At 40.9% G+C, this 15,243-nt stretch overlaps 1 protein-coding gene across 1 annotated transcript; it reads right to left on the bottom strand.

Moving 5' to 3' along the window:
• Nucleotides 1–3,806: 3,806 nt before the first annotated feature.
• anxa11b (annexin A11b) lies at nucleotides 3,807–13,965 on the bottom strand. The gene is made up of 15 exons (XM_075456741.1): nucleotides 13,858–13,965; nucleotides 8,800–9,208; nucleotides 8,639–8,676; nucleotides 8,317–8,460; nucleotides 8,140–8,227; nucleotides 7,932–8,026; nucleotides 7,700–7,813; nucleotides 7,525–7,615; nucleotides 6,486–6,565; nucleotides 6,308–6,364; nucleotides 6,121–6,214; nucleotides 5,842–5,937; nucleotides 5,280–5,338; nucleotides 5,034–5,156; nucleotides 3,807–4,942 (listed from the first exon to the last, which is right to left on the bottom strand). Exons 2-15 carry the CDS (start codon nucleotides 9,197–9,199, stop codon nucleotides 4,883–4,885), a joined length of 1,539 nt encoding a protein of 512 aa, XP_075312856.1. The 5' UTR covers nucleotides 9,200–9,208; nucleotides 13,858–13,965; the 3' UTR covers nucleotides 3,807–4,882.
• Between the last annotated feature and the right edge of the window lie 1,278 nt (nucleotides 13,966–15,243).

The following is a 15,243-nucleotide window of genomic DNA, read 5'->3' as shown; positions in this document are numbered from 1 at the left end:
GAGTCAGAACGAGCACTTAAGTAAAATACTGTTTTTTAAAAGAAAGTGGCAAATTATGGAGATGGACTATTTTGGGCAGTATTTTGGGGACGTGTAACAACACAAAGACTGAGATCATCACCTGTTCACATTTAAAAACAGATAACTTTAGATTAATTTTGGAGGAAAAATGAAGCCATAAAAACGTTGAATAGGAGTAAACACCTATACAAATGCCCTGAATTGGTATTTGCAACAAACATAATGTGCCATTAACTGGAAAAATGTGAGTAAGGAGCCCTTACATTAGTTTAATAATTTTCCACTACTGTTCTGTTGAGTGATGATTGACATAATGCGAGTAGTTTTTCTTGCCCTCATAATATCAAGACTTGCAATTGAAGAGGAACACACTTTTTCTTGGATTTTAGGGATACTGAGGAGCTCGCCTATAGTTTGATTTTCCTTTTTCTATACTGCATTTTCCACAACACTTATTTAGTTGACCTTTGGGGTGTTTTTACGATATTTTTATTGCATTTTTAATTATTTACATACAGCATATAAGCTCCACTCCCCATGGACTGTTGGTCAACATACACCCAAAAGCAGAAATGACATTGAATAATATCTGGAAGGTTAATATAAAGGAAAAGCACACCATCAGTATTTGACAGTAGAATCCAAGTTAAAACAAAATAATGTACAAGTAACCTTGTTATGATCTGCAGTACAGATTTTTTACTTTTTACCTTAAGGGTCAGGAGTTAGTATTACATATTTTAACTAAGCTATGTTATTACTGCTTTTCAGACTTCAGTTAAACTATAACTCCCATCCACTAGTCAGCTTAAAGATTGTGTTTTACGTCTAGAACCTATGAAGACAGCTTTGTGTGAAACACACTAAGTGTCAAATGTAAACTGGTTGCTGAGCCTTCTCTGAGAGATGTCCTGAATTCAAACTCTTAATTCTTGCGTGAACTTTAAAGTGATGAGTTGCTCCTCATGTAATGCAGGTTCCTATGTGACACAAATGTATTTCAAAACAGTTTTTATAATGTTAATATATTGTGTGGCTATAGTGTGTAACTGCTTTACTGTTTCTGCAAAATGGTCGTAGAGGGGAAAAAAATGGAAAAAAAACACATTGTTGACTGAAAATGAATTTTACATTACATCATCTGTATAATTTGCATTATGGTATATTCCATTGAGTGTTTTTGTGTCTTTTATTGGTCCAGGGTTGCAACCAACAACATGGTTATTCTGTGGGGTTGGGACCCAAAAAGGCTGACAGCCACTGTTCTAAAACAGTGATTCCTGTGCCATAGCAAAAGGATTTATTTTTTACTCAAACTGCTCAGCCTGATCACTTTCGAACCTGATCAGATATCATTTCTATGTTAAGAAGAAGACGCTGCCAACCAATTCACCAAGTCTTTTATTCTAATTATAAAATAGCTGACTTAAGTTCTGTTACTTATTGTACAATGATCTTTCTTGTGGTGTCATTGATTGGTTCTAAATGGGAGACAAAAGAAAAATTGTTCCTCAGTTATTGATGTTAATCGTGACTCTATAAGTAAAAAGTTGAACAGATGTTGTTGTTAAGCAGCTATGCAAATGTTACTGCATTACAAATGCAAAACATTGATGGGTTTTGCTTCCTAAAGCTTAATCCACTCACTGAAGCAAGTGAATGATACAGCGCATGCATTCTGCACTTTTTCCACAGACTGTTATAAATTTGTCTCTTTTTACGAGCAGATTTGTACCTCCAGATCAGAACTGCTTGTTTCTCCTTTGGACTGCCCCCCCTGACACAACTGCTTCACTCTGAGCTTTCTTCTGCTCCACATAATCCATCAGATCTCCCTGAGGAGGCAAACGTGATGCAAAAGTGAAATTCTTAAGAAACCTTCGGTGTATACAGAATGCAATGCTGTGTGTTGTAGCCTCAGTGCAAACAGCACTGTGTGCGAATCTGTGTTGAGTTTGTTTACCGTAATTGCTGTCAGCACTCTGTTTTATCAAGGAGCTTCAGAGCATTGCATTTACAAGGATTATGACTTTCATGTGGAGCTAGCTGGACCATACATGGCCTGACTTTAGAGCTTAGTACACAGTGTGCCTATACATTTCCCACTTAAGTCCGGAAACACTTTAACAATGTAAGTGGTTACGTAACATCTTAACTAATATCCTCTCCTTGCTGCAATAATCCACTGGGTCCTCACCAAAAAAAAAAAAAAAAAAAAACAGTTGCAGTTGTTAGGAACTTTATATATTCCAAAAATCATCAAACTTGCGGTTTTGGTTTGCAGGGAGAAGATCAAATGCAACCAGTTTGTGTGGCCATGCCTTGCCTTTCAGCAGTCTGTCTGCCCCGCCTTTCAGCAGTCTGTCTGCCCCTTCAGTCTTAGGTGCAAAAATGTCAAAAATGACTGGATAAAGTTCATTCTCTAATTTCCTCAAATATCAGCGTGTGGACCTAAAACCCCACAGACTGCCGCTCTGCAGGCAGGATAGTGATATCTGCAGCTACATCTCATTATGTGTTGTTCATCTAATCCCCGCATTTGTAATTTGCTTCTATGGACTCATGAAATTTAAAGCAGGATTATGGCCCTGGCAACCAAATGTCGCTTAGTTGCAGATTCCTCATTGGACAGCGGGAGAAAATCCACTGCAAATCAACAATTCAGCCAAAACTTTTCCTGATTGTCTTAAAGACACAATTAACACCAGAGGCCGGTGATAAAAATGCGACATGATAGACAAGTTAGGTTTTTCATTAATATCGCGTTTGGTATGTCCTGTGAACCTGTGAACGAAATTTTAGAAAGATATCCTACTTTGTTGTCAAACTAAAATTTTTCTGCAATAAACCTTTCAAAAAAATTCTATAAATTGACATTTTACAGAAGAAAAAGCTACCATGGTTTCAGATCTAATAAAAGCTTGTTCTTCTCTCCCACTAGTCCTGATGACGTGGACAGACTCCTATTGACCGGCATAACTCCCATATGTATATGTCTGACATTTCCAATGAGATGGCAAATTTGTGTTGGTGCGCTTCAGCGTGACCAAAGTCCCGAAAGGATACATTTTGCAATCGCATCCAGATGTTAATATTTGAAGAACTTTGTCTGGAAACAAGAATCAAGGAGAGGTGCCCTGTTTAGTCTGTCAAAGTAAAAGCCAGCCGAATGGGAGGCCCCAACTGATTTCCTTTTGACCTATATTTCAGGAGGTATCAGCACAAAGTCTTGGCTGGAGAGAGAATACACAAAGACCAACATCAAAAATTTATCACTCTTTGTCGTCAGGGTTCTGGGGTCTTTTTGCTTGGGAGTCGAAATGAGAAATCTGAAAGTTAGAAAAGTGTACGAGAAAGTAATTTGTCTCAGCAGCACATTCTGGGGCTCTGAGGCTGCACTTTGAGGCAAGCGAACACAACAGAGAGGAGACTTTAGGACATCCGCATCTCCATTATAGAATCTATTTATAGTCCGGAGAAAAGCTCAGTGTGCTGTATCACTGCCGTTGTAAAGCATACCTGAGCATTTTCCTCGCCTTCTCAGACTTTACAGCAATGAACATGCACACCCCTTATGTAAGCCACATTACTCGCAACAGAGGATGCTGCTTGTGATGCTCAGAGGGGGGGGGGTTGACTTGCTTTATGTAATACAGACCAAGGTGGTGCAAAGGAGGCCGGCTTTGAAATGCAAATTGCTCATTGTGTGTCGAGTCGGAGCAGAAAATCCCCAGTCAGTGCTTCATGCAAAAACACATGATCACATTTCATAAGGACGACCCAGATATGCCAAAGTGTCTTTTATTGAAATCAAAAGTGAGTGTTTTGAAAAAAGGCATTCATTGACTTTCTATCTTTCGGTTACAAGGACGATCGTGGCATAGTTACTTAGTTTAAAGCAAAAGTTAGCAGGCAAAATGATCACTGAAAGGTAAAAAAATGGCACTTAATGTGAGCCGGGAGCCCTCTGCTGGTAGTAAAACACAAACCAGCAAACAGGACACCATGCATGGCAAAGAGAACAACATGTTTATGAACAATGTGAAATGACATTTTGGTTGCTATGCCAGTAAGATTGTAGACCAGCTCCATCAGTTTACACAGCAGCGATCACAAAAGGCACAACAACATCCGTTTTTAGACTTTGGCTTCTCTGCACTGAGTGAAAGGTATTATTTTCTGTAAATGTTCAATGACGTTTGGAAATGTTAAAAGCTACTTTGCATAGACTTTCAAGCAGGCCAAAAGTTAGTTAGTTAGTTTGTTAGAACAAAGAGGGGATGCCTCTTGCAGGTCTTCATGCCTTACATTCAAAAATGACCTGAAATATAATCGTGACCAGCTTTGTTAATGCTTACACGCAGTTAAACTTTTTAGCAGTAAGGTAAAACTACACTTCACTGGATATGTGCTATATTGTATATATATTACTTAAATGACACATTTGCTTCTTAAGTTCTTATTTTGTGTAACTGCTGTTGCCCCAGATTAGCCTTTCTCTATCGATACCTGCAAGTTGAAGCAGAATTTAGGTTCAGGGCTTGCTTTTATATTTTAAATATGAACTTAAGCGATAAGCGTTACTGTATAATTACTGTAGTAAAATAATTCAAACCAAACTATGCACGAAACGTTCAGGCACAGACATTTAGATTGAAAATTTGATTGGTCATTCATCGTCTGCATCTACTACTGTAGCAAAAATCACATTACTGTAGTAAACTAAATTAATATTGATTTGCTTTAGCTGTCTGAAACACTGACATTAGCTGCATGCATCAGAGATGATATAAAGGTCCTATAACATTGTTTCAGCGTGGACAGGTATAATGTCCCGATGGGAAGTCATCTTCCTTCCTGTCTAGTCGCTGCCGCCACACAGCTTCAGCAGCAGCTTCTTGTAATCTCCAGAAGTATCACCCTGAGAAACACAACAACATGCATCACAAAAAAATGAAAAAGGAAAAAGAAACTGAAGTGTCAGTCAAAAGGACGTGGTTGGAGAGACTCACCGAGATGTGAGTGTACAGTGACTTTCCATAGGCCCTCGCATACTCCTGTCGGATGTCCAACATGTCAACCTCAGAGCGGGACACCATGACACGGATCAGGGTTCTGTCCTTGGTCCCAGCTCCCTGTTAACAAATGACAATGTGACATCAGACCCGTGTCATCTTATCCTCCCCTCCACAACACAAGAGCAAGAAAAGAGTGGTTTGTTAATTAGGGTGGAACATAAAGATATAAAGCGAGCCCACCTTCATGGCCTTGTGGAGCCGCTCTGCAAAGTAGGCAGGAGTGTTCTTGAGGCACTTCACTAAAAAAAAGAGGAAAAGAATGATGATATCAAACAGATCGCAGACAAGATGACGACGACTGGACATCTACATTATCGTGCAGATTAATGGAGGCAAAATTGTAATCGCTCCCATTTTTCGATTTGAGGAACAAGTTCGCCAAACCTCTTCTCAAAGTCACACCTTCTAACTTAAAATTATACGAGCAGGGGCAATTTAAATGAAATAATTATGATAGTAGATGTTCAACTTTGTTCGAAGAGATGAAAAAAAAAAATTTAGAGTCTACTTTGAGTCTAAGCAGTGGGGCGCATTTTCAACCACGTCATCAAGTTTTGCAGAGTAGGCTTTGCTGATTTTAGAGAACTGTTCAATCTGTTGTCTATCCTTCCATTATTTGGTTTATTTTCTCATTTTTCCAGAAAAGCCTGTCTTAAATGTAATTCCGTCCGATTCTCTGCACGCTTTTGGAAAGCTACTTTGCTTTTGCCTGAGGTTTGGATGCAACACCCATAAAACGTACCCACAGCCACCATGCCAGACTCCACATTTCCGGACATTTCCCTGCAGATGCTCTTCTCGATGTCTCTCCCACACATCTGCTGGTACTCCTGGAAGACTAAAACACAAACAAGAAATCAAGACGGTTAGAATTTTGATGTAAAAAAAAAAAAAAAAAAGCATTAAAAAGGCATTTGTGCAAATAGATCACTGCGATGGCAGCTATGAAACAAAGAATAAGTCATCTGGGGAGGCAGGAAGAAAAGGTTTGTAGAAGTGTAGCATTGCTGAAACAACACACCTGCCCGAAGGTGAGGCTTGCTGCGAGCGCACAGGATGGCGTTAAACTGAGACTCATCAGTTCCCACTTTGTTTTCACCAGCAGCATATAGTTTCTGTGGAAGCGTTGGAGGTTGATGATCAGGTTTTCACATTTTCTTTTCAAGACGTTTCAACAACAAAACAAGGACCTGATTTTAAACCAGTACCTGAGCGTCCTGCTTGGCCACAGATATGTCCACAGTCTCACGCTCGTCACGATTTCCCTGGTCCAGATAAAAACAGAAAACATTAGGCACGGTCAAAGCTTGACTTCATTTCAGGCGAGCTGACCATCGGTTTGAAGGAGCGGATCGCAAACCAGGGGTAAAACGTGCAGGAGATTACCTGAGAAAGAGAGATCAGGAGCCGGCGGAAGTGACCAGAGGTGTCGCTGCTGATGGCGTCCTCCAGCTTCTTCCCATACTCTGAAATTATGGCGGGCTTATATTAGGACACTAATTTCATGTTGTGTTGTTTATGTCTTAAAAATCCATTGTCCATTCCCTTCTTTCATATCAAACAAATTTACTCAAAACAAATAAGAACATCTTGAAACTCAAGATCCCAAGCTTAACTTGACTTGTAAAGCCTGATTTATGGTCGTCTACGGAAAGCTCTCCGTGGCTTGCGTGCGTCGGCCAAACTTCCTATCTTTGTGGTTGTGATTGGTCGGCTAACAACATCATTTCCGGAATCACTTTTCCGGTTTAGTTCCTTCCTCTCAGAACAACAACACCGCCATTTTTAAAATAGTTTACTGTGTGGCCGGTCAACATTTGGTCAAAATTATTTGCATTTCAATTTCAACAAGCTCCAACTCCAACAACAGTCTTTCTCTCTCGGTCGCCATCGTTCACTGTGAGGAGTGGAACGGAGCCGGAAGGTAAACAATCAATCAACGACTTTCACGATAGATGTCGCGAGATTGGGTCGTCTAACGTAGCGACCCCTACTGATCGGGAGGTGACTTGCCTTGCGTATCCGACATCCTGACGGAGAACTTCGAAAGGTTTAGTGACCACGGAGTCAGATTGACGGATAGCGATGGAGAACCATACCGAGGCCTTAACTGTGGAAATTTCTAATTTTCTATAATCCATAGTGCAGACGATTAATAAGTGACTTAATCAGCTACTAGAGAAATTAAATGTGCCGAACCCCACACTGCTCCCACTGCGTTACTCACTAGAAAGTTGCCGCGAATGAAAGTGTCTGCTAAAATGAACCTAATGTAATGTATTGCTGAGGATCGAGTAGGAGATCTGAACAGCTTTAGAACTCAAATTTCAAGAGGACTTTCATTCAGCTTTCACTAGACTTTTTTCAGAAAATTAATAAAAAAAAAGCAGAAAGTTACTGGGTGTAAATGCCTAAATCAACTCACCATTTTTGTAGATTCTGTTAATCTCCTGAATCTCTGCATTGGAACGTGACGACAAAATCTCAATCAGACAAGCTTCATCGGTTCCTGCACCCTGGGGAAAATAAAAACAGTGTGATTTATGCAACTCAACCACAACTGAAGCATGAGCGATGAGACAGCCGCGTGATCTTCCAACCTTTATGGCCTCCCTGAGTTCGGATGCATCAAAGTACGACGGACTGTGCAACATGGCAACGACCAGATTCTCAAAGTTTCCAGTGAGCTCAGACTTGAGATCATGGATTAAATCCTAGGAAACAAAAGCAATAAACAATGAGAGCAAGGTCAGCTAAGACATAACTTCCAAATGGGATAATGAAAAACAATTTCAGCTGTAGGAAAAAAACAATCTAACTTCATAAACATACCTTCCCATAAGTAGTTTTGTAGGCTGCTACCATCGGAACCCTCTGCTTGTTAGTGCGACTCCCCAGAAGTTCGATTATGGCATTTTCATCAGTGCCTGTTCAGGATATTTTGTTTTTAGCATGATCTAATACTGTGTAAAAAGGGAATGGGCAGAATGATTGAAAATAAATTTGATGGATTGAGCTCACTCAGGTTATATTTACTCACCAAAACCTTTCATTGCTTTCCGGAGAACTTCAACATCCCTTAGTGGATCAGCTCCTGGGAAATCTTGAATGGAGCCCCTGTATCCTTTCTAAACAACAAAAAAAAATAGGGGCATTCTAAGTGCACTATATGTATGAGGTTTAAGATAGTTCTTGGATGAGGACAAGTACACCTTACAGAAATGGCTGGTGCCTGGGGGTTGGATGGAACTCCACCTCCATATCCAGGCATCGAGGGGTTAGTGGCAGGGGCTCCGGGGTAATTTGGCATGGGTTGGCCTGGAGTGGGGCCCCCTGGGTATCCCTGCTGAGCTCCTCCAGGCTGCAAACAAAGGGCAACTGTAAGCACTTAATACAGGGTGAAAAACTTCATATAGAACAAATGGGGTTAAACTAGGGCTGGTGAAGACGATTTAATCAAACAAAAGATTTAGCCTGAGTCAGTCCATGTTATTTTCTGAGTTGGCACTTCAGAAGTGAAGAGATAAGATTTTATGTACCGCGCCATAGCCGCCTGGTGCTGCACCCCAGCCTCCACCTGCAAAGTAAATATAGGCATAACAATTCAAATGTAATTTAGCTCTAGAAAAAAAATCTCTCTCTGTGTACTTTATATAAGTTTTGGCTACTTTTATCTACAGCCTATTTCTTGCAGCCTCACCTGCTGGAGGCATAGAGGGATAGCCACCTGCTCCAGGTTGTGGGGGGAATCCACCTGCCTGAGCAGGGAAGCCTCCTGCTGAAGCAGGGTAGCCACCAGCCTGGGGAGGAAAGCCCCCTGCAGCTGGAGGGTATCCGCCTGCTTGTGGTGGGTAGCCCCCTGCTGCTGGAGGGTAGCCTCCTGCTGCTGGTGGATAGCCACCTGCTGCTGGTGGATAGCCACCTGCTGCCGGCGGATAGCCACCTGACTGGGGTGGATATGCCCCTGGCTGGGGTGGGTAGCCCCCTGCCTGTGGTGGGTAGCCCCCTGCCTGCGGTGGGTAGCCCCCTGCCTGTGGTGGGTAGCCCCCTGCCTGTGGTGGGTATCCGCCCGACTGTGATGGGTATCCCGGGTAACTCATCTTCAGAATCTGGAAGTGACACAAAATTGTGGACAGTCATTATAATGTGCATTTGATAGTCACTGCATAGTCATGTTTGTCCATGGACCCTCATGTGGAACATTTTTAGGATCTAAGGAACCCATATATTTTTTTATCTGAGTAGAATAGAATAGAATAGAATAGAATAGAATAGAAAAATACTTTATTCATCTCCCAGTGGGGGAAATTCACATTTCAAAATTCAAACCCCACCCCCATCCAGGTCCACTGGACTGTCCTGTACATCTCTGGTAGGTTGGTTTGGATGTTTGAATAAATTTGGACGTTTATTGTTCTCCAAAACAGAATATAATTTCCTCCTCATCTTGCTCCACCACAGCACTGAGAAGAAGTCTCAGGGAGAAGAGACGGCTCTGGCCCCTACTGTACACTGCTTCTATGTTGGCAGACCACTCCAGTTTATTATCCTGCAACATCCCCAGGTATTTGCCAGTCTGAACAGTCTATTTCCCCTCCATCAATTCAGACTGACTGGTATGGAGTTTTAGATCTCCTCAAGTCCACCACCAGCTCTTTGGTCTTGGTGGCGTTCAGGAGCAGACAGTTCTTTTTGGTCTAGCCATTGAAGAACTCCACAAGGTCCCTGTTTTCTCTGTTCTGGCACCCCAATGGTGGAATGAGGACAGCTGAGTCACTGCCCACCTGAAGTTCTTATGCCTACCAATGTTGAACACATTTATTGTAAGTCGCTTTGGATAAAAGCGTCTGCAAAATGACCCTAATGTAATGTAATGTACTCTCTATCCTGTCCACCGCACACACATGCCACAACAGCCATATCATCAGAATATTTCTGTATGTGGCAGGACTCCGAGTTGTACCTGAAGTCCGATGTGTCCAGGGTGAAAAGGAAAGGAGCCAAAACACATCTCCCCATCCTGACATACTGTGGTCAGTCAGATAGTCTATAATCCACGATGTGAGGGAGGGGGGCACACACATACTTAGAATTTGTTTATCAGTATGGGAGGCTGTATGGTGTTGAAGGAACTGGAGAAGTCAAATAACATGATTCTCACATATGAACCAGGCACATCCAGATCAGCATATGGACGATGCAGCATGTACAGAATCGCTTCTTCCACTCCTATGTCTTTTAATATGTTCTTATTACATTTATATTATTAATATTAATAAATTCATAAATTACTTATACGTTATTATTGTTATTAATCATTATTATCCTTATATTATTATCTTGTAATATTCTCCTAAAAGTTATGCTGAATGAGCTCCTCAAATCTGGTATGGAGCAAAAATCCAAATTTTTCCACAAAAAATTAGGGAAAATACTTACCACTACTCACCACTTCCATATGCCTATATCCAAGTCATATGATGAATACATTGCAGTGCATTCAATAACTGAGTTCATGTTTATGGAAGTTTTTCTGAATCTGTGCCATCAGAGTTTGAATACGAACTTCTAATATTGAATTTTTACAGCATCAAAATCAGACTTTGAATTTGGAAAACCTGTGTAAAAAAAAAAAATCAATTTCTAAAAACAAAATTCAGTGTAAAAGGATTCAAATTCAGTGGGAGCTCGTTCATGCTCGCACTATTTTCTTAGCGGTGGCGGAGTAATATTAACGAACATCCAGTACAAAATGCCAAATAGAACACGACAGAAGCAACTTTTCGCTTCTGTCGTGTTTCGAAACACCTGACCAAGAAAAAGAAAAAATTAACACTGGAGAGACCGCGGTGACCGAGAGGATGCGCCTCTACAAACATCTGTACAACACGTCTATGAAGTTACACTGGGACAACGTTTGACAAAGTTCGTCTTGTTGCAAAGGACGAACAATCCACCATCTCTTCTGTTTTTGCCGCAGACGCTTAGCTCTGAGATACATATACAGTTCTACACGCAGAGTAAATTCATTCCGCATCAGATGTGCCAGCCTCTGCTGACGTGACACCACAGGTGGCATTGTGTATGCTTTCTTCGTATGCTTTTCAGCTTGTTTCCTTTAAGAATCAGAGTCCACTGTTGACTATGCAACATAAAGAACAGATGAGAGCAGGCCCGCCGCTCCGCATACGCAGAGTACGCAGAGTGCGTAGGGCCCCAAGTACCTGGCGGGGGCCCCCAAAATTAAGGTTGTAAAAAAAATTGCTGCCAGCTAACCTCAGCTAACGTCAGCAACCTAGGCTTGGTTAGCGTTTGGAGTTATGAACAAAATCTACTAAATGTTGGCGACCGTGTGTAGAGTTTGTGTAAAGTACAGCACTGTCACACGTTGAGTGGCGTAGCAGGCCGCCAACAGGTGTGACGGGAATGATTGACATTTACCCATCATTCCCCTAAAAAGCAAGAAAAGTTAACAAGACAAACGCCGTAATAGCATCATAAAGAAGTTATATTAGTGGCGCGGAAAAATGGAGGAAGAAAAACGACCTGAGGACAACGGTAAGGCATGTGTTGGGTGATGTGGGCTGGATAGCTGGAGGTGGGACGTTTTTTGTCCCACCTTTGTGTTTATTTGTCCTGCTAGCTAGTCTCGGATAAATGTTGTGTAGCTGGCTGGGGTTTGTTCGTTATAAACTCAGCTTCAGTGTTTGCCTCATGAAAGTTGGCTTATATAAGATGAGTATGACAGTCAGTCCTGCCACGGAAATGACTGACTGACTCCAGTTTATTCAGATTCTAGCAGGGAGGGAGGCACGTTGTTGTCCTGCTCTGTCATTGTTCAGTGGAAGTTGTCTCTAAGGTATTTTACACGATTTTGGCATTACTTAGGATTCATTTACTAAGTTTGGTGTGTTATTTATAGGCCTCTAATTAGAAATGTTCAACTGTTAGTTTTTTAAGTGATATACAAATATTAGGCATCCTGTTGATTATTTTAGAATATTGTGGCATTGGATCATTATTCTTAGTTTTATTACTTTAACTAGTACAATGTGTAGATAAATGCAGAAACTTCTTAAAAGTGACAACTTCCAAAACTCTTTTGTTCCTCTGGCCATCAGGATGTACAACAGCTTTAAGTGATGGCGCTTCTGTATTTCCCTGGTCACTTTATATTTCACTTTGGTCTTATTTCACTGGTCACTTTAGATTTTTAAACTGTTTTTTTTTTAATAGTTTTTTTAATTCTTAGATTGTTTTTAAAAGTGTTTATAATTGTATAAACATTTTTTATTGCTTTATGTCTGCTACTGGATGCTTGAATTTCCTTCGGGATCAATAAAGTATCTATCTACTTTGTAATTGGGTACAATCTTTAAAGGGACGCTGTACATTACAGTTTAATATTTAAAAAAAACTCAAAATATTTTATTTATTGTTTTCTTTATATTATATATTCTTATTAGTTTCACTTGCCTGAGTGGTTCAACTTAAGATGTTTAATTTAAACTCTAGCCTGTTTTGCTCATGAAGTGTAATAGATCTTAGTGTTTCATCTAAATGGTTAGGAATCTCTTCATTGTAGTTTGACAAACTAGGGGCCCCCAAACAGCATCTTGCTTAGGGCCCCCACAAAGCTAGAAACGGCCCTGGATGAGACAGCTGATGTCTGAGTTTCGGCTCTTGTTTGTGTGGTCAGAAGTTCAGTTAGGAGTCTGACAGGATTTACTCGCTCAGCGAGTAGAAGTCAATAGAATGTCTATGTGTTCACGCGAGGCGAGGAGGCGAGTAGGCGAGGAGAGTACAAGCGAGTACAAGCGATGCGATGTGGGCGGATTCCGAGATGAACATACAGGTATAGCCTGTATGTAAAGCCTGTAAATAGCAGCGACGTGTGTGTATGGGGCTTAAGAATCAGCCTTAAGAAGAGCCATTAGAGCCGCATCTCGAAAAAGAGCCGAAAATCCCATCACTACTGCTTTGAATACTTTCAAGCACACGTGAGGCTTTTACGTGTTATCGTAAATACCACTGTTTGCATCACGTAACATTGACCATGTATTTGATATATGATATCCAGATGATTTTCTGAAAACACGAGAAAGCGAGAAATCACCAAAGATTTTAAAATCTTCTTACGTGCTTCAGTCGCTTTGTAAAGTTATGATAAATAGAAACACAATTTAAAGGGAAAAGCACTGAAAAGAGGCAAATCTCCATTACAGAGCATCACAGGCCCTGTGATTTAAACTCAGCAACTAGCTAGGAAGCTTTGCTTGTTCCGTAAAGTCCGCCACAATAACAAGTTAACGCGCTGTACAAAGACTGCATGCAATAGGGCATGATGTGGCATTTCACTCCAACATATATCGTGAGATTAAAGAGCGGAACCCGACACGGAGGTCCGTTAATGTTACATAATACCAAGGGACGAAGTTACTGTTTAGCATTTAGCATCCAATTTAAGAGACGGAGGCAAACATAATGTAGGCTCGTTATATATATTTAGAAAAGTGTAAGACGGCCTTCATGACTGTTAAATGTAGAAAATGGTCTCTTTGCTGCTTCTGAATAACCGTAAAACAGCGCGACGCCAACTGTTTAATCAGGCGAAGGTAATTTCCTACATCCCGTAATGACGAAATTAAAACCAAAGGAAGCTGGTAAACTTAATGAAGTTTAGTTGGAATTAACCTGCAACATAAAAAGGGATGGTTTTTTTTCGACGTTACAGTCCTAAAATAAGTGGGTAACTTACTTTTCAGATGCGAACGTCAGTTCCAGGAAGGGCTGAACAGATAGCTGCCTGTAGGTGGGTGGGTCCTCAGCATAGTTTCCGTCCCAGAAACAACCTTTGCTCTGTCGCTGACAGAGGACTCAGGCTGCCGTTGATGCAGCGGGCTGTGATGCACCATCTCTCCACAGGGGACACTGGGATGTCCATCCATTAATTTCATCTATCTATCTATCTATCTATCTATCTATCTATCTATCTATCTATCTATCTATCTATCTATCTATCTATCTAGCTAGCTATCTATCTATCTAGCTATCTATCTATCCATTCTTTCATTTTCTGTCCGTCTAATCCAATGCAGGTTGGGGGAGCTGAAACCTATCCTGACTGCCACTGGGCGAGAGGCAGGATACACCCTAGACGGCTCACCAGTCTATCACAGGGCCACACATAGACCAACAACCATGCACACTCGCACTCATTCCATGGGTAAAATTTCAAAAATATAGAATTAGTTCTGTACTGGAATGTATCCAGTTTCCACGTTGCACTTGGGCGTTCAGCAAATGTCTTCAGCATCTTCTCATGTTGAACTCAGGCTTTGTAATCTTTGGGCTCTGGAAACTGAGTGCATTAAACACTTGCAGATTTCTGTAGTGGAAATAACCTCATGGGCGCAGCAGACCTTTTAAAGACTCCTCAAAGTGAACAGTTTATTCCTGCATCCACAAGTAAAAGTTCAACTGTCATGCAAATAAAAACGATATACAAGATACAGGCCATGACTCATTTCATATGGACTGAGACAAAGCATAAAATGTTTCAACAGGTCATAAGTCTGGACTGAAGGCAGGCCATTGGAGCACCACTATAAAACAGAAGAATCAGAACGTGACTTGGCGTTGTCTTGCTGAAATAATTGGGGCCTTCACTGAAAAGGATTCCATTATGATGGCAGCATATGTTGCTCCAAAAGTTGTATGTTATTCAGCCTTAATGATGTTGGGTGTACAATGAACCCTGATATGATCAAAACTTGTTAAAGCCTCTTAAATACCTTAATACATTGGATAACTTAGTCATATTGTCACTAAAAATCACACTTCTCTTGATATGTGTGTGATGCCACAGGGGGAAGAGCATCCGTCAGAACACTAGATGGCAGCAGTCTCCTTGTTGGCGAAGAACTGGGGGCCTTGTAGTTTTTTAAAGTTGGTGCTAAAACGTGATTGTCAGTAAAGGCATCCTAAACAATCACATAGATGTTAACTGATTATCTAACTGCGTAACATAAAATGTTAAGTTTTAAAAAACTTTTTAATTGGTTATATAGACTTTTGTATAAGCTATTTCATTATTTAATTAGGTAAACAAACTTTCATCTCCATCATTACTTTTGATGAGAAA

This window comes from Odontesthes bonariensis, chromosome 23 (assembly GCF_027942865.1).
Source record: "Odontesthes bonariensis isolate fOdoBon6 chromosome 23, fOdoBon6.hap1, whole genome shotgun sequence".
In the NCBI taxonomy this organism is placed as follows: Eukaryota; Metazoa; Chordata; class Actinopteri; order Atheriniformes; family Atherinopsidae; genus Odontesthes; species Odontesthes bonariensis.
The sequence above is the reverse complement of the archived record's forward strand: the minus strand, read 5'-3'. Positions and strand labels throughout refer to the sequence as shown.